The 23,759-nt window shown below is 31.0% G+C and overlaps 1 protein-coding gene across 1 annotated transcript; it reads left to right on the top strand.

The window, feature by feature from the left end:
- Positions 1-1,984: 1,984 nt before the first annotated feature.
- LOC146998779 (uncharacterized) lies at positions 1,985-5,188 on the top strand. The gene has a single exon (XM_085811603.1). The coding sequence runs from the start codon at positions 2,269-2,271 to the stop codon at positions 4,234-4,236; it is 1,968 nt and encodes a 655-aa protein (XP_085667729.1). The 5' UTR covers positions 1,985-2,268; the 3' UTR covers positions 4,237-5,188.
- Positions 5,189-23,759: the final 18,571 nt, after the last annotated feature.

The raw sequence follows: 23,759 nt of genomic DNA, 5'->3' as shown, positions 1-23,759 counted from the left end.
TGTAATGTAGTTTACGTGAGATGAGATCACTTGGTGTCAAGTGATATGAACCGGCGAATCAGGATGTTGAACCATAGTAAATTTTTAAATTAACATCTTTTTACAAATTTATTGACTTTTTACAAAATTTTAAACGATATTAAAATGTTTATGCCTTCAAAATAAAAACAGTTAACAAAGACAATATCCGACAAACAGACAAAGTAGACAGATGTCTTGTTTTGCACCCGCTAAGTCTTTCTGCACCGATGGGCGAAAAATCAAGCATAGGTGCGAAGGAAAGGTACATAGAAAGAAGGGCAATTTCGTATTTGAGGAGAGTAAAAGGGAACTTCGTACATCTTGTACGAGTTCAAAAGGCCAGGAAGAAAAGATGGGACAAAATAAAATTTAAAATAAATGGCCCAAAAATAATAGAGGGAAAAAAAAAAAAAAAAAAAAAAAGGCCTATAGAAAGAAAAGGAAAAGAAGTAGAAAATATCCTAAAATACGATTGTGTCCATGAGTGTAGTTAAAAGGAGAAGAAACTGTCTTCATTTACAATAAATAGTGTCTCACAGGTGTGTTTGTGTAGTGAGTGTGTTTGGTAATGGTGAATAGATGTGTTACTGGGGAAAAAACAAATATTGACGGTGTTAAAATGCTTCGTATCAAGGTATTTAGCATGGAATATAAAGTAATATGTACGCTTGCATCCTGAGATATCAACAAAGGTCATCAAACAAAAGTATATATTAATTTAACCAAAGTAACTTATGCTACTTTCATTCTCAACATTTTCATACATTTTTCAAAAAGCAGCAGCAGACTAACAACATAGAACCATATACAACACAAGACCACAACCGCATACACCCAAATAAATATAAATAAATAAATAAAATAAAATATATATATATATATATATATTTATGTGTGTAAATTACTGAGTATATGTATTAAAAACACAAATTAAACAGTATTTATTAATTTAACTATCATAATTTATTACAAGATTAATTATTTTACTATCATAATTTATTACTAGTTAAATAATGTTAATATAACACAATGAGGCACACTGTTATTTATATAAGCTCATAGTTCTAAAAATTCATTTAAGGCGGTGAAGAATAAACCACCCCTTACATATGGACATTTAACAGATAGCAAAGAACAGTATGAGAAAAAATCGGTGAGGTATATTATTTAAAGGCGAAACTATATTCAAGCGATCTAGAAAGAAAGGAGAATCCAGAAGATCCGAGAGGGAAATAGCGCGATGCCCAAATTTTCCCTCTCTCGAGATTCCTTAAGGGCTTTGTAAGTGTTGACAGACGTGAACTGATAACGCTGGCGTCTGTTTCGAGTTGATACACAAAGGAAGCCACAAGCAATGGCAATTTCAAGTATTTTTTAATGCTTTAAACTGATGAAAAATTAAGATTTATTGATTTAAAGGCACTTATTTATAGAAATTTGATTTAGTTTAGATGAAAGAAAAGTACTTATCTTAAAATTCCAGGCTTTTGGAGTATATCCTTACATTGTCCGCTGTTTTATTCTCGTCAACATCGGAGCCGAAATTCATTGGAATGATATAGGTTTTGTAGGGGAAAAATAAACATTTTTCAAAGAAATTTAATTGATAATCACCAAGAGGAAAGGAAAAATTTTCACTTTTTTACGGAGCGCAGCGATCGTGCTGCCGCTTGCCTCGGTGATCACACAGCCCTCTCCACAGCAGGAGGTACAGCGAGTACGTTTTACGAACACGCGTCACGGTCAGACTCGCTTTCCCGTTTGCTATCGAGTGAAAAGAGTATCCCGACTGGTTTTTCCACATCGATCTTGACAGGTGTCCCATTATAATTTATTATCAAAACCAAAATTTTTAAAACTTATCATCAAATACAACGTTTGTAATCAAACATATATAATAATAATGGAACAAATAATTATAAACAAAACGCAAAAACGCTACTTTTGATTATAATTTGTAATCAGAAATTGGAAGGATGTTAATAATACATTATTTATTTTAATGTTTATTATTTTGTATTTTAATTTTCCTGGCTCATGAGCAAGCCTCACTTTGATTTTGCTAGTAAAGTTTAGTAATTAGTGCTTGGCAATAATAATAGATATTCCAGTTTCAAGACGTTAGGGCATAGTAATTTTTGTCTTACGTGGTAATAGGGTTTGTTTTCGTTGAAACTGATTTTATTATTTGAATAATTACCGCAGTTATAGTTTTTTTAATGATAGAAGTCACATCTAAGCAGCCATATGCTTATTCACACAGGAGAGAAACCTCGTATGTGTGAAGTATGTAAGAAGTCATTTAAACGAAAGGATGATTTAAACAAGCATATGCTTAGTCACACAGGAGAGAAACCTCATGTGTGTGAAGTATGTATGAAGTCATTTAGTCAGAAGTCTACTTTAAACACCCATATGCTTATTCACACAGGAGACAAACCTCATGTGTGTCAAGTATGTATGAAGTCATTTAGTCAGAAGTCTACTTTAAACACCCATATGCTTATTCACACAGGAGAGAAACCTTACGTGTGTGAAGTATGTAGGAAGTCCTTTAGTCAGAAGTCATATTTAAGCAGCCATATGCTTATTCACACAGGAGAGAAACCTCGTATGTGTGAAGTATGCAAGAAGTCATTTGAACGAAAGGATCCATTAAACGAGCATATGCTTAGTCACACAGGAGAGAAACCTCATGTGTGTAATGTATGTGAGAAGTCATTTAAAGGAAAGAATGGTTTAAACAAGCATATGCTTAGTCACACAGGAGAGAAACCTCATGTGTGTGAAGTATGTATGAAGTCATTTAGTCGGAAGTCTACTTTAAACACCCATATGCTTATTCACACAGGAGAGAAACCTCATGTGTGTGAAGTATGTAAGAGGTCATTCTGCCTGAAGAGTAAGTTAAACACTCATACACTTATTCACACAGGAGAGAAACCTCATGTATGTGAAGTATGTAAGAAGTCCTTTAGTCAGAAGTCTACTTTAAATGCCCATATGCTTATTCACACAGGAGAGAAACCTTATGTGTGTGAAGTATGTAAGAAGTCATTTAAACGAAAGGATGATTTAAACAAGCATATGCTTATTCACACAGGAGAGAAACCTCATGTGTGTGAGGTATGTAAGAAATCATTTAAACAAAAGAGTAACATAAACAGGCATATGCTTAGTCACACGGGAGAGAAACCTCATGTGTGTGAAGTATGTAAAAAGTGCTTTAGTCGGAAGTCTACTTTAAACACCCATATGCTTATTCACACAGGAGAGAAACCTCATGTGTGTGAAGTATGTATGAAGTCCTTTAGTCAGAAGTCTTATCTAAGCAGCCATATGCTTAGTCACACAGGAGAGAAACCTCATGTGTGTGAAGTATGTAAGAAGTCCTTTAGTCAGAAGTCTACTTTAAACACCCATATGCTTATTCACACAGGAGAGAAACCTCATGTCTGTGAAGTATGTAAGAGGTCATTCTGTCTGAAGAGTAAGTTAAACACTCATACACTTATTCACACAGGAGAGAAACCTCATGTATGTGAAGTATGTAAGAAGTCCTTTAGTCAGAAGTGTACTTTAAACACCCATATGCTTATTCACACAGGAGAGAAACCTCATGTGTGTGAAGTGTGTAAAAAGTCCTTTAGTCAGAAGTCTCATCTAAGCAGCCATATACTTATTCACACAGGAAAGAAACCTCATGTGTGTGAGGTATGTAAGAAATCATTTAAACAAAAGAGTGACATAAACAGGCATATGCTTAGTCACACGGGAGAGAAACCTCATGTGTGTGAAGTATGTAAGAAGTCATTTAAACGAAAGGATGATTTAAACAAGCATATGCTTATTCACACAGGAGAGAAACCTCATGTGTGTGAGGTATGTAAGAAATCATTTAAACAAAAGAGTCACATAAACAGGCATATGCTTAGTCACACGGGAGAAAAACCTCATGTATGTGAAGTATGTAAAAAGTCCTTTAGTCTGAAGAGTAATTTAAACACTCATGCACATATTCACACAACCGAAAAACCTAATGTGTGTGAAGTATGCACGAAGTCATTTAAACAAAATGGTGATTTAAAGAAGCATATGCTTAGTCACACAGGAGAGAAACCTTATGTGTGTGAAGTAGGTATGAAGTCATTTAATCAGAAGAGTAGTTTAAACACTCATATACGTATTCACTCAGGAGAGAAGACTTGTGTATAAAGTATGGATAAATTCATTTTTAATAAAGGATTATTAAGATACGCATTTTAACAGAAGAGGGAAATCTGTCGTGCATAGAAGTATTCATTTGGACAGCAGAATAATTCGAAAAAATATGCGTTGATCTAATCACAAGAAAAGCCTTCTGTCTTTTGAGGAGATGTTAAATTAGTATGAACATTTTATTTATCAATGTAGTAAAGATTTGTATACACAGCGAAGAAATCTTTTTTTTTTTTTTATGATGAAGTCATAAAGTTGTCAGTATTAATTGATGGGAAAATTCTTGGTAATAAAAGAGCCATTTAGTGGCAGAGTTTTAGATTTAAAGGTACACTGGGTGCTGCTGATGCTGTGGACAGGTTTTTGAATTGTCATTTGATATAAATAAATCATAATCTAATTATTTTTTTAAAAAAGCAAAAAACATGCAAGTTTATGCAAGTTTTATCTCAATTGCATTTTTAGCTAATGCTGACTTGAAGCTATATTTGCTTATATATCCTACCTTAAAGACTCCTTAAAAACTACTTATTCGGACCTTGATTGAAAAAGGTGGGATTGTTGTTTTGTTCAGTATCTGCCATGATGTGTTTTGTGTTTCTTCCACCTTTTTGGAAATTTGAATTTTTGATCCTGGATATCACTTTTCACAGATTTTCGAATCACTCATATTCAGTGTTACATCTGTTACCTAGCAAAATGCACTGTGGTGATATTATGATTGTTACCAATTTGACATACTTCTGAGATGCAATTCTGGAGCAGGGCGAAATGCTTCATCCCATAAGTGTATTGTAACTTGTATCTTCTTTGTGCTAAAGACATTTCAGAGTTTATCAATCAAAGCTATTGAATTAATGATAGAGATGCCTTTCTTTTCTTGTAATGAAATAATATATTAGGTGATTTCTTTATTGTGTTAAAATAATAAAGACCTGCAGTCAAACTAGACAGTTCCATTTTTTTTACATATTTTTTATCTAATTAAATCTATTATCAGGAAATATTCTCAGTATGACTATGCAGCTGCAATATGAAATGTCTCGGGTCTATAACATTCTAAAAGGAGTATATGGTTATGACATTATACTGATAAAGAGAAATGAGGTCTTGTAAGATAAAATTCTTTCAAATCCTGGACATACCAAGTAGAGCAGTGCCATGTGTGTAAAGTACCTAAGAAGACATTTGAAAAAATGATTCAGTATTGTGGTATTTCGATGCAAGTAAGAAACTCAAATATAGTACATATATATTCAAAAACTGGGTAGAAGTTAACAATTGGGTGCCCCTTGTTTTTTTTTTTTTTTTTTTTTTTTGCGATTCCTTTTAAATGCTAAGATTGGTGCTAGGAAGGCACAATTTTAAGATAGTTGCTACACAAAACCAAAATAAGAAGTCAAAAAATTTCACAAACCTGGTGTCCATGTACATATCACTCTATTTTCACTTAAAAGAATATTGGAGAATTGCACAAACTAGGCATTATTCACTGTCTTAGCTTTGTCCATGTATACATTGATCTATTTTCATTTACAAAAATCAGGAAGCTAAAACAAAGTTAAAACTATCATGGTAAACAGAAATGGGGTTTCATGGCCAAAACTGAACAAAATTTGTTGCTAATCAGAAGGCACCGAATTCTACACTAGAGTCAGAAACTTCTATGTTCTTTATGCAGTGTTGAAAGAAACTTGGACGAATATTTGGATTATGGTAAAATGGCAATTTTTCGGCGAAAATTTGGCGACCAACACTGCTACAGCAAACTGCTAGTTTTTGTTTTTTGGACGCCATTTTGTTTTCACCAAGTAAAGGCATGTTTTTTTTTTTTTTACTCAACATTTTCTCCAACAATCTGCTAGCCGAATTACGCTTATACTAGAACTTTTATGGAACAAAAATGCTTAATCATGACGAAGATTAGGTGTGAAATTGGGAGAAAGTGCAGAATCGCAAACTGCTTGCCGCGTTTTTAAGAATTGCAGATACATGGTATCATCCATGTACACGACCTATTTCCACTTAAAAAACATCCCAGAAATGCACAAAATGGCACTCTTGACTTTATCCATGTACACTGCTTAAGTCTTAGCTAGTAACCTTTATCGCCTTACCAAAATGTCGCCAAACGACCTGTTACCATATTCCAAAGATTAGCCAAAAATACTTAAATTATGAAGATACTAAATTAAAATTTTTTTCAATATAAGAATATCAAATTTTATATTTTAAATGTTTTTCCCCCTTGATGTTAATTAATATATGTGTTTAATGGAAGTATGAGAGGAATTTTGTAAATGCTTCAGTTTCTTTTTTAATATTTAGCACTTCAAGCATAGATATTTTAATATTTAGTCAGTAACTTCTTAAATTTATGCATGTAAGTTTTTGTTGCACAGACAAAAGACATTTTTCATGATATGCTCATGAATTGAATGTAAAAAAATACCTACACAGCATGCATCTAATTCAGCATTCTGTGCAACTTTGTATGCATAAAGTAAGATGCAACTCTTTAGATATAAATATTAGGTATTCATCGGGTATCATGATCAGATTCAGAAATGTATGCATACATAAATTTCTGAATCCTGTCCCAGTAGAAAAGGGGAACCAAATATTAACTAAAATAGCATTAGTCTCATTTACGTCGTTAATGCTGAAACATTTCCCTTTCTTTTACTACCGCAGACATCTCATTTGTGATATTGCTTTTTTTCTTGTCAAGTTCACCAATGGCTAATAAGCACGGTTCTAAGCATAATATTAAGCATACTGTCAGCAGAAAGGGTTGATCTTTACAATATGGTAACTGGTAGTTTGGCGACATTTTGGAGGCGATAAAGGTTACTACCTGGGACATTGGTAATAATGTGAGCAGTACTCAGTTCCGATTACGCATTATTTTGCATGAGGGAAATGAGAGATCATGGGATATGTCATGTGATATTAATGGACGAATTACGGTTCTTTAATCGGAAAAGGGGGGAAATCGGGAAAAAAATCTGGAAATTTTGTATTTAGCTTTATTCTGTGTTGTGTGAAACAGTGTTGGTTAATTTTTGGATCCCATGGCCCTAACTAAAGTGAATTCGAAATGGGTATTTAGGCATTGTGATAAAGAGAAGTTTGCTTTTTATTTAGCGGAGGAAGTATGGAGGAAAAATTCGCAGAAAAAATCTTTCAATAATTTTATTGAATGAATTAGAAAAGTGTATCCGCCACGTAATCAAGATTCTGAAGAAGATTAGGTAAGTTAGTATTTTTAATTATTTGAGGATATTATTTTCATGCATTTTTCTAAATGTAAGGTGGAAATTGTTATTAGCAATGATTGTTATTAGCAATGATTTAGTTTAAAGTAATTAGGATTGTAAGGTAATTTTTATTAATTTAATGTATGTGCTCATTTATATTTTAAGTAGTGTTTTTGAATTTAATTATATTTTAATGAAATGATAGTTATTTTGTGAATTTTATGTTTGTAGGAATTTGGTATACGTTTTAGTTGAAGTAAACGTGCATGGAAATAATTTAAATATCTGACACTAAGTATTTGTAATGGTTGCGGTATGAATTCGTTGGTGACGTTTATAATATAATAGATGATTTAGAGGTAAAAGTTTTTGGATATTTTATTTATTTTATATGTAGAAATGTTCATATTTGGAAAGGGTAAATACTTTTTCGCGATCAGGTAATTTCATATATGTTCTTTTTACCGGGTTTAAAGATTGAGAAAATTGTCATGTATTTTCGTGAAATTTTTCTAATTTATGAGAAAAAAGCAGCGTACATGGATATAGTGAAGAGTGTGCGCAATTCCTTTTTGTGCAATTCTGGGATGTTTTTTTAAGTAAAAATAAGTCGACGTGTACATGGTTTAGTGATATTTTAATTAAATGATAGTTATTTTGTGAATTTTATGTTTGTAGGAATTTGGTATACGTTTAAGTTGAAGTAAACGTGCATAGAAATAATTTAAATATTTGATACTAAGTATTTGTAATGCTTGCGGTATGAATTCGTTGGTGACGTGTATAATGTAATAGATGATTTAGAGGTAAAAGTTTTTGGATATTTTATTTATTTTATATGTGGAAATGTTCATATTTGTAAAGGGTAAATACTTTTTCGCGATCAGGTAATTTCATATATGTTCTTTTTACCGGGTTTAAAGATTGAGAAAATTGTCATGTATTTTTGTGAAATTTTTCTAATTTATGAGAAAAAAGCAGTGTACATGGATATAGTGAAGAGTGTGCGCAATGCCATTTTTGTGCTATTCTGGGATGTTTTTTTAAGTAAAAATAAGTCGGCGTGTACATGGTTTATGTGTATGTGTTATTTTGAAAAATGCGGAAGGAGTATGGTATTGTGCACTTTTTCCCAATTTTGCAGTGAATATTTGTCATGATTAAGCAGTTTTGTTTGATAAAATTTCTAGCATAAGTGTAATTCGGCTAGTAGATTGTTGGAAGAAGTGTTCAGTAGATAAAAAAGAAAAGAAACATGTCTTTACTTCGTGAAGACAAAATGGCGGCGGGGGAAAAAAAATAGAGGGTTGCTGTAGGAGAGTTGGTTGCCAAATTTTCGCCAAGTTACCATAATGTAAAAATCAACCGCAGAAAGTACATGATATTGAGCATTAATGTGTCTTTTTAAACATGTTATTTGGCAAAAGCAGTGTGGCATAAAGCATATGGAATTTATATTTATGCCAGAAAAGAAAAAAGAACATGATATTAAGCATAGCAATAGAGGAAAATAATGATGTTAAACATGTATAAGTCTCATTTAGCTCATTAAACATGCAACTTAGTGCATATGCAGGTAAAATCCTAGTATACGGTGCAGCCTTGGGGCGCGATTTTGAAAATTATCGCTAATACCAAAAATGACCCAAACAATGTCTAACTATACACCATATACATACCCAAACAACGTCTATGTATATACTATATATACACTATATACTAAGTATATACTATGTATAACTATATATATTCTTTGAATGACCCATTTACTACTCATCGTATATGTCCCGTTTTTATTGCTTATCATAAAGTCGCCAAAAGTAGCTAAATCCCGTGTGCACCGGATACTAGGATTAATCCCATATGCACTAAAGCTGGGGGGGGGGAAGAATATTAAGTGTATGTAAATGAAATTTGCCTTTTTAAACATAATATTTAATACAGTTCAGAGTACGAAATCCGGACCTCAAAATTACCAACAACATTTACTCGTAGGCTTTACGCATGTGCGTTTGATTTCCCCCTCCACACATAATAAAAATCTGGAGAGTCACAATTCTTATTTTCACTTCGACACTAAATAAAATACCTTGATATTAAAGAAGCAATCATTTAAGCATAAATTTGTTGCAGAATTTAGGACCCACAGAGACTGCATCACGCGGTAAGATAGCTAGCGCGAACCCTGAATAAGGTATATGTATATATTGGAGTATGGCCTGTTTATGTAGCAGTGTATTTTTTCAGAACTTTGATAAGTCTTAAGCATGTGCAAAAAATAGACATAAGTATAATAAATAACTAATACAATTCAGGCTTAATTGTCTCAGTGTGCGATAGAAAAATTTAACGGAATAACTTGCCGTTAGTTGCCAAGCTCATGATGCATATCAAATTATGCATAGTGAAGGATAGATAAATTTGATGATGATAGCCTCTAATTTTAAAAGTTTTCGGATATTCCAAACAAGGTGAAATTTTCCAATTAGCGTATTTTCTAAATAAATGTGGAGAAGCGGTAATAAATGAAGATGATAAGAAAGAAGTTTTTCTTTGTGATGACAATGCTTCTCAATCATGAATCAATTAATGAATGCAAAATCTGTAGTATGGTTCTAAATCCAGAAAATACCGCTACCGGAAGTGAAGAAAGCAGCAGAGAAGTTACTGAAAACGAGAAAATTTCAATTGACAAGTTAGTCGGAATTTTTGAAATAGCAGCTACAGGACTTCAACAGTGTAACTGAACAGGAGATATGTCTGTCTGTCTATGGAATTAAAGAGAATGTATTAGCACAAAAAGGAAGCAACTTACATTAAAAGAAATGTCTAATAAGGTAAACAAATAAATATTAAGGTTTTTTGTAAATTTTGATACCCTTTACATCATAAGTACTTCATTATTTCATAAATCACGATTTTATATTTTTAATTGTATAATTTCTGCATGCCATCTCACCAGATTTAAATTAATGATCTAATATCTGGAATAATCCCAAATCTGGAATTGCTGAAGTCCCGATGAGTCCAGATTTTGGACATTGTACTGAACATGTAAATTTATGTTAAGAAGAAAAGCAAAACAACATGTAATTAAAAATTAACATAAAAATAAATGCTAATTATGGAAATTGTTTTGAATTAATTCTGTATTTGTAAAACAGTTACAAATACTTGTATACATACAACAATACTTCATTTGCCTTTTATTAAATTTCTCTGGCCATTTTTCCGAAAACAAAACCGTTAAGAATAGTACATTGTCGGAAAACAATCGTATTTAAAATTTCCTACTGTGAGTCTTGCACATTATGTTTAATTTCATGTACAAGTATTCAAATGAGTGATCTGTTAGATTTTTAGATTGTGGACCACTTTATTGCAGCTTCACTATGGAAAAAGATAATGTTGAAATCATGCAAAATAATAATAAATTAGTGAAGAATAAATAATGTGTAGGAAGTCAATGAGGATTGTGATATAATGTGCAAATTGTGCATAGCAGTCAAGGAAAACAATGACAATACGAGAACAATGGGGTAACAGTTTACAATTGTGTACACCTTGTTATTTTGGTGCTTTCTTTATGATGCCAATATCAGCACCAGAAAAGCACAATTTCAAGATGCCCGCTACATAAAACCAAAATAAGAAGTCAAAGAATTGCACAAACTGTATGTCTATGTACATATCAATCTATTTTCACTTTAAAAAAATCAGAGAATCGCACAAGCTAGGCATCGTACACTTCCTTAACTTTGTCCATGTGCGCATCAATCTATTTTCACTTAAATAAAGTCAGTAAGCTAAAAGTTAAAACTATCATGGTGACCAGAATAGGGGTTTTATTGCCAAAATCAATCAAAATTTCTTGCCAATTGAAAGGGCAGCCAATTCTACACTAGAGTCAAGAAATGGATTTTTTTTTTTTTTTTTTTTTTACTAAGTAAGGCACACAGACAAGATTTATTTGAAGTATTTCATATGGCATTTTTCAAAAGTATTGTGAAAATTGTCTTCACTATTTGCTGTAAATGCAGTACAAAGTGTGATGTTGCGATTCCGCGTTTGGAATTTTTCCGAATATTAGAACATCTTCCTAAATCTAGTAAGAGGGCAGTTGGGAATGATAAAATTAAAAGTGTGAAATAATGACTCATCAAATAATAAAGCATTTATTATCTAAATGGTATAAAAATTTACAAAAAACAAAGCTTCATATTTATTTGTTCACTTTATTAAGCATATTTTTCACTGTAAGTTGTTTTGTTTTTGTGTTGATGGAAAAAACATATTTCGGGGCCCAACTTGATGAAAGTTGTGATTTTTTTTTTTTTTTTGGTGCTATTCCTGTTTCTGTGCAGTGCCCTTTCAAGTAAAATGTCATCCAAAACATAGTTAAAACAAAAAAGTATAATCTAAATAAACTGCATTTTAAATCAAAATAAAACACGAATATACAGATTACCTAATCTGTGCAGTACGGAAAAGAAATGTCGACTTGCCTTATTTCGAAATTGTGTCTTTGGAGTGTTTTGTACAAAATTCCTTAACAGCATCCAAAAACGGTTTAAAATTATTTGAACTGGAATCTGTATACTACCATCAGCACATAATTTAACAAAAGTAAGAATAAAATTATCCTTTGTAGTGCCGGACTGTCAGTGGCATTTCTTTTTAAAATCCCTTTTTATTACTCAGGTGATCTTCAGTAAAACTCTCTCGTGGCACCTACACATAACCCCTTAATTTCTTGAAACAGTGTACTTTCAATAGATAACAAGTTGCTTATTTATAAAATTGTATTGCGTCTCATACTATGCATATTTGTGTAAATCATATAGGAAAAAGTTACAGCAGGCACAAAATTGTGTCCTAAGACAGATCTCCAACTTGCCCTGGTACGTTCGAAATCAAAAACTTCATGATGAATTAGGCAATTGAACAAGTGAAATATTTTTATGCTAACCTCTCAAGTATGAGCAACCCCATTATAAGGGTTTATGATTATGATTGGAATGATCCAAATAATTGTAAACGGCCTATGGCCATACTTAGTACACATATTATTTGTTGACATGCTTTACCTGTACTGTGCATTTGTGACTTATGTTATAATTTAAGTGCACCAGTTGACTCACAGTACCTGTGTTGAATGTACATATTATATGCATCTCTAGATTCAGGTTAAAGCCAGCTCTTTTCCCCTTTCTCAGCTTTTGCAGATGGCATTATGGTCTCGAAACTCGGCGAACATTTTATTTCTTCTAGAATTAACAGTTATCTCACTCTCCTTTTGCTAAAAAATAATAATATAATAATTTGAAATAAATATATATATTTTATGTTATTTACTCATGACAACATTCGAGACAACCTACATGTTCGACAAGGCGTAGGGTTCTTGACCCAGGCACCCTGGTGCTACACCGTTTCCATGTGAGTGAGAAACGATATGGTTCATTAGAGTAACATCTGCATATACGTACAGCAGAAAAAACTGATGTGTAAGGCATGTAAGAGTTCATTTGGATGAAAGGACATTTTCAGTATGCATATACTTAATCACACAGGGAAAAAAACCTCACGTGTGTGAGGTATATAACAAGTCATTTGTTCCCACTAGTTATTTAAACAATCATATACTTATTCATAAATGCGAGAAACCTCATATATGTGAGATATGTAATCAGACATTTACTGAAAAAGGAACTTTAAGAAACCCATCTGCTTAGTTACACAGAAGAAAAACCTCATGTGTGTGAGATATGTAATAAGTCATTTAAAAACCCATATGCTTATTCACACAGGAGAGAAAACTTATGTGTCTGATGTATGTAACAAATCGTTTGCTGGAACTGATCATTTAAAATCTCATATGCTTATTCACACAGGAGAGAAATATGTGAGTTTATGCATGTGAGGAATGTAACAGGTCGTTTACTTTAAAAGGTGATTTAAAAAGACATATACTTATTGGCACAAGAAAGAAATGTTTTGTGTGTTAGTTATGTAACAAGTCACTTACTCAAAAAGGAAATTTAAAGAGACATATCCTTAATCACATAGGAGAGAGACCTCATGTGTGTGAGGTATGTAACAAGTCATTTACTCCAGTGATTGTCATTCTTTTTTTGTCGCGGCACACTTTTAATGATTTCAAAATTTGGCGGCACACACAAAAAAAGAAAATATAAAAGAAAAAGATAAGTTTAATAGTTGTTTACTTACCTATAATACACTGTGTAAAACAGTTTATGATAATAATTTTGAATGTAAAATAAAATAATATGTACTACAAATACAGCAGTATATTTATTAAGGGATTAATTATAAGTTAAATAAGATGTAGAAAATTGTAATAATATTTTTAAAGTTTCTTTGGTCATCAAAGGATAATGTTAATCCAAAATGAATGAATTGATTCTTCCGAATATTTTAAAACTGAATCTCGATTAATAGAAAGCGATATTAGTTTTTCCTCTTCGTTCAAAGTTAATTCAAATACAGAAGGTCTTCGGCAGAAATTCGGCTTGGATACCACAATTGGCACGCTAATTAATGTCTTAAAAACCGAATTTTGCCAATTCCCATGTGTACCGTATGCATATTTCACAAGTGCACATCAGCGTAGCCACTGAGGGAGGGATTTCGAAAAAAGACCAATAAGCTTCTATTGCTCTTGTGACGATAAATCTTCATGCATGTGAGCGTAAGTTTAAGTTTTAATTTGCATTTGTTTCGCAGTTATAAATGTGTGGCGTAACAGTAGAAAATCTCGTAGTTCTTTCGTTTTTCTGAGTTTAATGAATCGCCGACATTTCACTTTCGCGATTTTTTATCACACGTTAATATTTGAATTGTTGTTCACGGCATATTATCGCTCTTTACATCGAGAAAATGACTCAAGCTACAATGAGCCTCGAATAATATGCATTTACCGACACCTGTGGATTAAGAGAATTCAAGTGTGTATATACATATGTATATATTTAATTAAGCTGAGAGGGACTGAAAGTGTTACAATGAATCTAGTGTTTTCTTATTCAGTGCTTGCATTCTTTTGGTTTTTAAAGTGTAAGATTCAGAATAGATATTGTGTTTGATCTAATTATATCCATTGTTAACATTAAAAGTTATATGTGAATAAATCGAATATATTCGTTGTGAATAAGGTAAATTCATTCTGTTTGATGAGTATTTCTTGTGTAAATAGTGCATTTAAGAGTGAGCAGTTATTAAATGTGAAATTTAACACACTAAATGAATACAAATTATTATACGAATTAGCAAGGTTCACTTTGAATAACATTCTGCATTGGCTATTATTATAGAACATCTTTTTCATACAGATTGCAATAAAAAGCTCTGACTTCTATTTACATATATAATTGGTGTAAATATTTTTCTTACATGCATTCTTTTATTTAAAGATAGCATTTGAGCTCAGATGTTTATCACATTTTTCTTTCTTCATTTTATTTACTACTAATTAAGTAGTGCTTCACATAGGTACTTTTGCGGAGTATCCAACATGTGTTTGTATTTATTTAAAATTTTTTCAACCAGGTAGTGAAATCTTCACAGTTGCTTATATTTGATCTACCATCGCAATGAAAATTTTCAGAAGAAATCGACGATATTTTTGTACAGAAAATTGTGTGACAAAATATTTTCAACCACCTTGCTTGAATCTTAAAGCACGCGAAAGGTCATGTGACATATCAGAAATATTATTGGATTTCCATTGGTCCATCCTAGAAGCCACTTCCTCGGTTGTTACACAGATGTGCACGTGTGAAATATGCGTACCCTATACTAGAATTAAACCCATTACTATTTTTACTATATACATTTCTAAAATTTGGCGGCACACTTTAAGAATTTGGCGGCACACAAAAGTGCCGTGGCACAGTGGTTGAGAATCACTGATTTACTCTAAAAGAGAATTTAAACAGATATATGCTAATTCACACAGGAGAGAGACCTCAAGAGTGTGAGATATGAAATAAGTTATTTGCTGACAAATGTACTTTAAACAAACATGTACTTATCCACACCTGAGAGAAACCTTATGTGTATGATATATGTAATTAGTCATTTACTCACAAACATAGTTTAAACAAAAATGTACTTATCCACACAGGAGAGAAACCTCATGTGTGTAATATATGTGAGGAGTTCTTTACTCACAAACATCTTTTAAACAACCATATACTTATTCACAAGGAGAGAATGTGTTATCTATGAGTTACATGTGTAAGAAATCGCTTAGATGTTATAAAAATTGAAAGTTGGATGCCTACAAATAATAGAAGGCTAGTGTCTTTTGTTTAAAAGCTAGATTAACAAGAAAGTTTACTCATCTGTGCAGTAATGACTTGACCATGCTATAAAGAAATGTCTTTCTATGAGGTGTATTTAACTTGTCTTTTCATATCAATTCTGAATAAATCATTTGTTTGTTTCCACAAGATTAAAACTTCATGTTTGCGAGATAAGTCACAAGACATTTTATCATCATGTTAGTGCGAAATACAACAGACTTATTTTTCATGAAATTTGTTCCTGAAAATCATACCATTAGTATATCCCACTACATGTGTTTTCTGTGCGATATATATTAGTATTTCATATCACATATGCAGGCTGATTAAAGTATTGCTGATTTAAAGCAATTCTTATTCTTGGTATTTAATTAGAAATGAAAGATTTAAAACAGCGTGTTCGAATAGTGAAAAGGTAATGACTGCTTATAATGTTTTGAATCAAGAAATTGTATTCACGTCACATTCCTCCCATTCAGATAATGTCATGAAATGTTGAATATTTTCATTTGACTGGAAATTTCATTCACATTTTGCACTGTAATCCACTTTTCCCTGCATTTTTATAAAAAGTATGGAATGTGAAATATCTTGTTTTGTGATAACTTTGGTACTGCAGGATTTAAGTAGTTCTATCTTCCTTGTTAACTTCTAGAACTGCTTTTTTAATGTTGAGAATGCTTCGAATTTAGATTTCAGTAAGCTTATGTGTTCAGTGTCATATATTTAAAATGTTAATTTTGGACTATGAGTTTGATGGTCCAGTGCAGCTTGTAGTGTCTTTGAACAAAGTCAGAATTTCTTGAGGTTTTCTTTTTCTGTGGTAGTGCATAATCATTCTTCCAGCAACCATGGGTATAATAATTCTTCAGTTTAGCAATTCTGCCATTTAGTGTGTTTCGTTTTTGTTGTATTTCAAAGTTGAACAGTTTTTGTAAACTAATAGTGGTCTTTTTTGCTTAAACCTAAACTATGGCCCTGCAGCATTTGCAAGCAATGGAAAATATTGGTGTAAAATTTCTGCAAGAACATGAAAATTTTCGAAATAGAACAACGAGGAAATTCTTTTCCTCCATACTCGAGTGTTGCACAAACCCAGTTTTTTAGCAGTTCTACCATTTTTTTTATGCAAAAACAGATAGCTTTGTCCTTGAGGAGGAGAAAATTGCAAAAGAATAACGGAAAGATAGAAGCATATATTTTATTTTTTTTATTCATTGCTTATTTAATAATTCAAATTTGTATTTTCAAGTATGTTTTGTTTTGCTATATTGATAATGTTGTACCAATTTATAATAAATATTGACAGTTTGGGTATCTTTCTGGAATAAAGGTGTGAAAACCACGAACTTGCACCCAATAAGTAACTTTTCATGTGTAAAAAATAAAAAAAATTGTGCAAAGATTATTTCTTTATTATATTACTACTTTTTTTTTTTTTTTGTTCATGGGTCCATGCAAATGTTTCAGATACGTTTGTACTAATATGTGTCTGTTTATTGTCTATTATTAAGTATTCAGTTTTGACATCTGATTCCTGTGGAATTTGCTGACTTTCATTTTACCACCTTCAAATTCTGAAGAATGGGTTAATATTTTATTACCCTGTGCGTGCTGTAGCTCTTAAGTTCATTTTATTAAACTCGGTTGTTCTTGTGCTAACAAAAAATTTAATTATAGTTCTGAAATTAGATATGAAAATGTTTCTCAGCTTCGATAACAGCTGAGTTAATGATTGAATCAATTTGTGCATATATCAATGCTATAGAAAAATCCCATGTGCATATATAACCAAAAAGCATTTGGAAATATCTTTGTAATGTAAGAAACAGTTATTTACTAAATACGTTTTTAAGGAACATTTTTTAAGTTATATTATTTTTGAAGAATTTTCTAACAAGACATAATTTTTAATTTTCAAAGGCACATACTAGTGTTTGATATGCATTAACACTTATGTACCAAAGTAATCTCTCATATTTATTGTGTAATTCCTGCTTTGTTTGGAAGTGTTTGTACAAATCAACCTTATGATAAATGGGAGCTTAAATTTGTTATGAAATTTACTGAGGCAAAATATTTCAGGTATAATGGAACTTAAGACTATGAAAGCATTTGCCAAATTTCATGCTTTATTGTCTCTTTTGTTATTTCAACTCAAGACACATTTTGTATTAGAATTATATTCAGTTGATGTTCGCAAACAGGTCTCGTAACAGAAATAAGAATTGTGATCAGGCAAAGTTGTATAGTTTTAAAAGAATGTAACTTTGCCAAGTCCTTTTAATTTTATTTCATGGGATTGATTGCAGTAACATCTGTTTTAGTTGGCTTGTTTTATATAATGAATCTTGTTTTTTCTTGTAATTATAACTATAATTTTTTTATCATTATTAAGGCTTAAAAGTTGAAGAAATAAATGTATTGAATTTAAGGCGATATTTAAATGCAAGAATTCTAATATTTGTATTATGAAAGTTTGTAATTGCATGCTTTAAATACCTTTTAAATATCTGAAAAGATTGTTTTGTTTTAAATCAAATATTAACTAATATGTCTATACCATATCTATAAAAAGTAGGTTATGGAATGAGTTTTGTCAGTGCCACCTGATACAAGTTCTTTAAAATCAACTTTTCACAAAATAGCTGTAAATCGACTTATTAATTTATTTTTAATGCATCAAGCATAAGTGTAAAAGTAAAGAATTTTGTGAAAAATTCTCTCAAGGGCACAGTCAGGAAATGAGTTTGGTAGATAGCCAGTGTTGCACTCTACTCAACCTCTGATGTCTTTCTAAGGCAAAACAGATCACTGTATGCTTGGGGAGAAGAGTAGCGGAAAAAGATTTTTAAAAAAATGAATGTAAATGTCTTATTCTTTTAATGTACTATCACGTAATCCTTATTTAATAATTAAAATTTGTATTTTCATTTTCTGAAGTATATTCTATTTTTATCTTTTGTTCAGGAACTTAATGAGAAATTCTGTTAGTTTGGGAATCTTTCTAAAACACGAAAGTATACAAAAACCACCACCATCCAACCAATAAGTGACTTTTACATTTTAATCTAATAAAAAATGCCAAATTGCACCAAGATGGTTTTGTTAATATGGAAGTACCAAAATTTGTTTTAATATTTTGTCTTTTGAATTTCATAAGTAATCAGGGGTAATGATTAGACATTATTCACTGTAAAAAAATATGGGTTGATCTTTACAATATGGTAACTGGTAGTTTGGCGACATTTTGGAGGCGATAAAGGTTACTACCTGGCACATTGGTAATAATGTGAGCAGTACTCAGTTCCGATTACGCTTTATTTTGTGGGTCGCCGCTTTTCTGGATGGCCCAAACTGTCCTTTTACTATCGATAGGCAGCTTTTTGCCACTGATAATGAAATGGCCGTTGTTTATCGATTACGAAGGTTTTAATGTTTGGATTCGTGTATAAACTTTGTCAGAAGGAAAATTAATATCGCGAAACCTTGCAATTTAAAGGAATACTTTGCAGACACGAAGTAGAAACTGTTAAAAAAATTTCCTTATTATTATAGAAAATCATAACCATTCGATGATAAGAGTATGTTATATATCATACGAGTTATGAAAGTAAATGTAAAGATAATGTATGTATGTATGTGAAGTAAATAAAATCCTCTAGAACGCAAACACTTTATTTGGTTATCTAGTTGAAAGTTTGGCCATTTTGTTCTTAAGTATTTATCAACATAAATTTTTATTAATTTTATTGCCTAAGATCTGGTTGATGTTTCCAGATCTGGTCCAAGTTAAAAAAAGAAAAAAATTGTTATAGACGTTCATATTCATTAATTTTGTTGCATAACGTGTAACAGAACTCTGTTTGATTTTTATTTGGTTTCATTGACAGCTATTGCATGCTTTTTTTTTTTTTAAATAGCTGATGCTTTACAAAACCTTCCATACTATATTAAACATTAAACAGGGTATACTATGATAGATTTGAAAATTTTTATTGTTTCTTCAGAAACTCAACAATTACCTCAACGACTACTGTATTTTCCATCCTGTCTTATTGTATAAATGCAGTCTGTTGATTTGAAACATAATAATTTAATAGTCAATGTGTAAAGAAAATTCATTCTTTAGTTTTATCACGAGCAACATTTTTCAAAATAATCTTATAATTAAAACAGGTTTTCTGAAGTGTATTTATTTCTTTAGTGATGTATAAGTCAATGCTACTTAGCTTGTATAATATTACATTACTGTCTATTTTGACTGGTACCAGTAGGATAGCAGATAAGATAGCTGAACATTGGATGTTTGATCCAGGTACAAATACTGGTGAATGGGATAGCTGATTTTCCTTATGTATTATGTGAATACAAGTCAATTTCTCATAGAAATACCTTCTCAAAGGCATCCTTTACCTAAGGTACATAGCTCTTACTGTAGTTACCTTGTTTTGTGTAACTTAGCATAGCCGTCAAAACCTTAATAATTTTAATACAAAATAACAAAAAATTTTTTTTGCTATCATATTACCATAACAAATTTCACAGGATGCACCAAACTGTGTCAACCGTGTGTATGTGCATATAACAATTCTTCAGTTTTTAATAAGCAGCATCACCATTTTTGTATGGTTTTTTTTTTTTTTTTTTGTGTGTGTGTGTGTGTGTATTTATCCAAGTTACAATGATTTTTATAACTCATTTTTATTTTTATAACAAATCATTTATAAACAAATCATACTTTTTTAAATGTGAAATTAATTTTAAAATATGCACTTGTGGAATTTGTCTGCAATGGATGAAATAGTGGTGTGAATAAAATTCTGAAAAATAAAGCTGTATCAAATTATAAAGTTACAGAAGAATGGAATTTGCTATGTTAGTTGAATTTAAATTAACGGAATCTTTCTCCCTTCGCTGTTGCTATACCACCAAAAGAAAGCCAATTATGAACAGCGTCCTGCAAACAAAAACTTGCTTGTAACAAGGTTTATTGATTGATTGGTACAGACTTTAATGGCATATTTGTTACCAAATGAATCTAAAGCAAACCAGTATGAAAGGTAGTTTTACAGGTTAACTTGTTTTCAAATTAGCAACTCTGTAAAAGGGATCATCCAGCTGTACTGACACTACATGTTCTTTCTCATAGCTTGTTATTTGGTTTGTAACAGGCAGTTAAGATAAAAACACTTGTAACACTGCTTAATTTTTATGTATGGTAGCCCAGTTACATGACTATAACATTTTTCCACTACTTTTTTTACACTGTAATCTTGGTTTAGAAAGTTATTTACCAAGATTTTGGGATGTTGTATGGGAATATCATATGGAACAACTACAGCCAAATGTATTGTTTCAGAAGAGAGTATATACTCTTACTGAATCTTTTCCTGCACTTATTGTTTGATTTGATATTTCCTGTATAGTGGAATGACCATCATGACAACATAGCGTCCTGTAGCTCTTTCTATATAATTCCATTCAGATATTCACACTTTTATTTTTGTAAGTTAATGCAAAAGACAATACATATTTACATCTATTTCTGATACTTCCAATTTTAAGGAATAATCATGGAATCTATACTGTTACATAGAAGATGCTAAAAAAATACTTAACAGGGAGTTTAACATTATTCATGCAACAAAGGAGCTGAAGTTTATTGCATTTTTAACAATATGTTAAAACTCATACAAGCATTTATTTCTTTTATTATAGATGTAAATCAATGACCAGTTCCTAAAGTATTGAAAGATAAAAGTCAAGGAAAAAATTCTTAGTTCATAGTGCCAAAGTATTTTGTTAATATTGATAAAATTCAATTAAAAAAAGATTACTCATGTTATTATGTAGAATTGATGCTAAAATTCTATATTAGAAACAAGTATCGATTAATTGTGTTAGGTAGAATTAATAAACAGTCGGGCGGAAATTTATTAAATGCATAAAACATAACAAAAGCCAGGGCTGTATTTATTCCTCCATTTAAAAAATTGTGGCTTTTCTATCCAACTGTCTTCAAAACTGTAAATTCAGAAAAAACTCTAAAATTGTAATTTTTTAGAGAGAAGCATTTCCATCCTCAAAAAAATAAATGTTAAAAAAGAATTGAAATAAAAAATTTGTGCATTTTATGCAGAAAGTGAAAAGAAAATCATTATTTCATTATAATGTTAATCATAAAAACAAATCTGCTTAATATTTTTTGTAACAGAAACTTAAAGAAATATTTTTATTCTATTGCATGTCCAGTGATATTAAAAATAGTTTTAAATTTTGATTTTAACTTGAAGATGCCCCAGAGGAGTTGCACAATATCTAAAATTTCTCTGAAACTTAGTTTGAAAACCTTCAAACTACTTGAAAACTTCAAATTATGTGAAAAAAGAAATGTAGATGTAAACAGCAGTGATTAAAAAGTTTTAATGACCAAAATATTTTCATTCCATCAGATTATTTGTTTATTTTGAAGAAGACATTGTAGAGACATTAGGATTTTTTTGGAAGCTGAGAGACGTGAAAAACGAGCAATGCCCTCTCCGCGACTAGAACCATGGACCTCCCGAATATGTGCCGAGGCATGCTACGTAGGCAGGAGAAATACCTTATAAAACAATCCGATAATGAGATAACAAGTAGAAGATAAGAATTTTTTTCTTCTGGAAAATTAAAAAAAAAAAATTTCATATTGCATATATACAAGCCTATACCATAAATTATAAGTATATAAAATTCTTGGATTATCTAATGGGCGGGGGAAGTAATAAATGTAAATATTAATATATAAGAAGTAATAAATGTAAATATTTCAATAAATGAATAGATAAAAAATAGCCTTAAACAACCTAATGTTTAAATTACTTGGAAAAATTAATGCCAACAAAAACATTATTATTGAAACAAATGTAGATAATAAACACAAATTGCCTAATGTATTTAATTTGAATATCTGAATCACAGAATTTTCAAATAGAAAGGTTTCACTGAATAATGACCGGGTAAAAGATAAGTTATTATGATGGAATTAGCCTTTGGGTATCGGAAATGGACATGTAGTTGAAGAATGAAAGCTTGCTTTAAATTACAGAGATTTCTAATATATTAATTTAATATATTTTAAAAAATATTTTAATAATATAATACTTTTCTAAAACATTTATTTTATTATCCAAAATTATTTTCTAATTAACAGAAAGGTACGATGTAAGTTTCAGTGATTAATTATCAGAAAGGCTTCTTCTGAATGGTTTAATAATAATAATACAAGGAAATAAGCTTATTTTACACATGCCTTATGGCATAAGAAAAGGAACTTTTGAAATATATTAAAAACTAAAAAGATTTACATATACCATAGAAATGATTTTTAACTCTAAACAAAATTACTGGTTATCGTTTCGAAAACAAAATTCAATACTTGCCCATAGTAAGACCAACTTGTGAAAGGTTTTTTGCCAAACTGCAAATCATTGCATAAGGAAGAAAATTTCCAAAAGCCATTTTGAAATTTTTAATAATATGACTAATAATCATAAGATACTACTTTTTGATCCATAACATGGGATGTTTGAACTAACTAAGAAAAAACTTTAAATTGCATCAGTATTGTAACGAGCTAATAAATTTTAAATCACAAAATACAGTGAACCATATGTAAGACAGCCAGACACAGCTGCTATAAAAATATTTCTATGGAAGTGGTTGTCTTAGGGAGGGGATAATTGATGCCAGTGTTGTTAAATTACCACTTTTGTCGTTCTGGTACAGTTTTCTGTCTACATATTTTGAATCTGAAATAATGCATTCAGCACGGCATGCACACTGGGTGTAAGGAAAGAGAAGCAACAGAAAGAAACTGGAGAGTATGGTTAAATGATAAAAACCAAATCCTTAATACCACTATTGACAGAAAGAGACTAAAATGCAAATA

The sequence above is a fragment of the Stegodyphus dumicola genome, chromosome 2, assembly GCF_044657685.1.
Source record: "Stegodyphus dumicola isolate Sdum_Otavi_A_Nest chromosome 2, ASM4465768v1".
Taxonomy (NCBI): Eukaryota; Metazoa; Arthropoda; class Arachnida; order Araneae; family Eresidae; genus Stegodyphus; species Stegodyphus dumicola.
This window is presented reverse-complemented; position numbering and strand designations above follow the sequence as displayed.

What these genes read in the sequence shown, in the direction of transcription:
- LOC146998779 (XM_085811603.1), top strand. Translation starts at nt 2,269, where the DNA reads ATGCTTATTCACACAGGAGAGAAACCTCGTATGTGTGAAGTATGTAAG.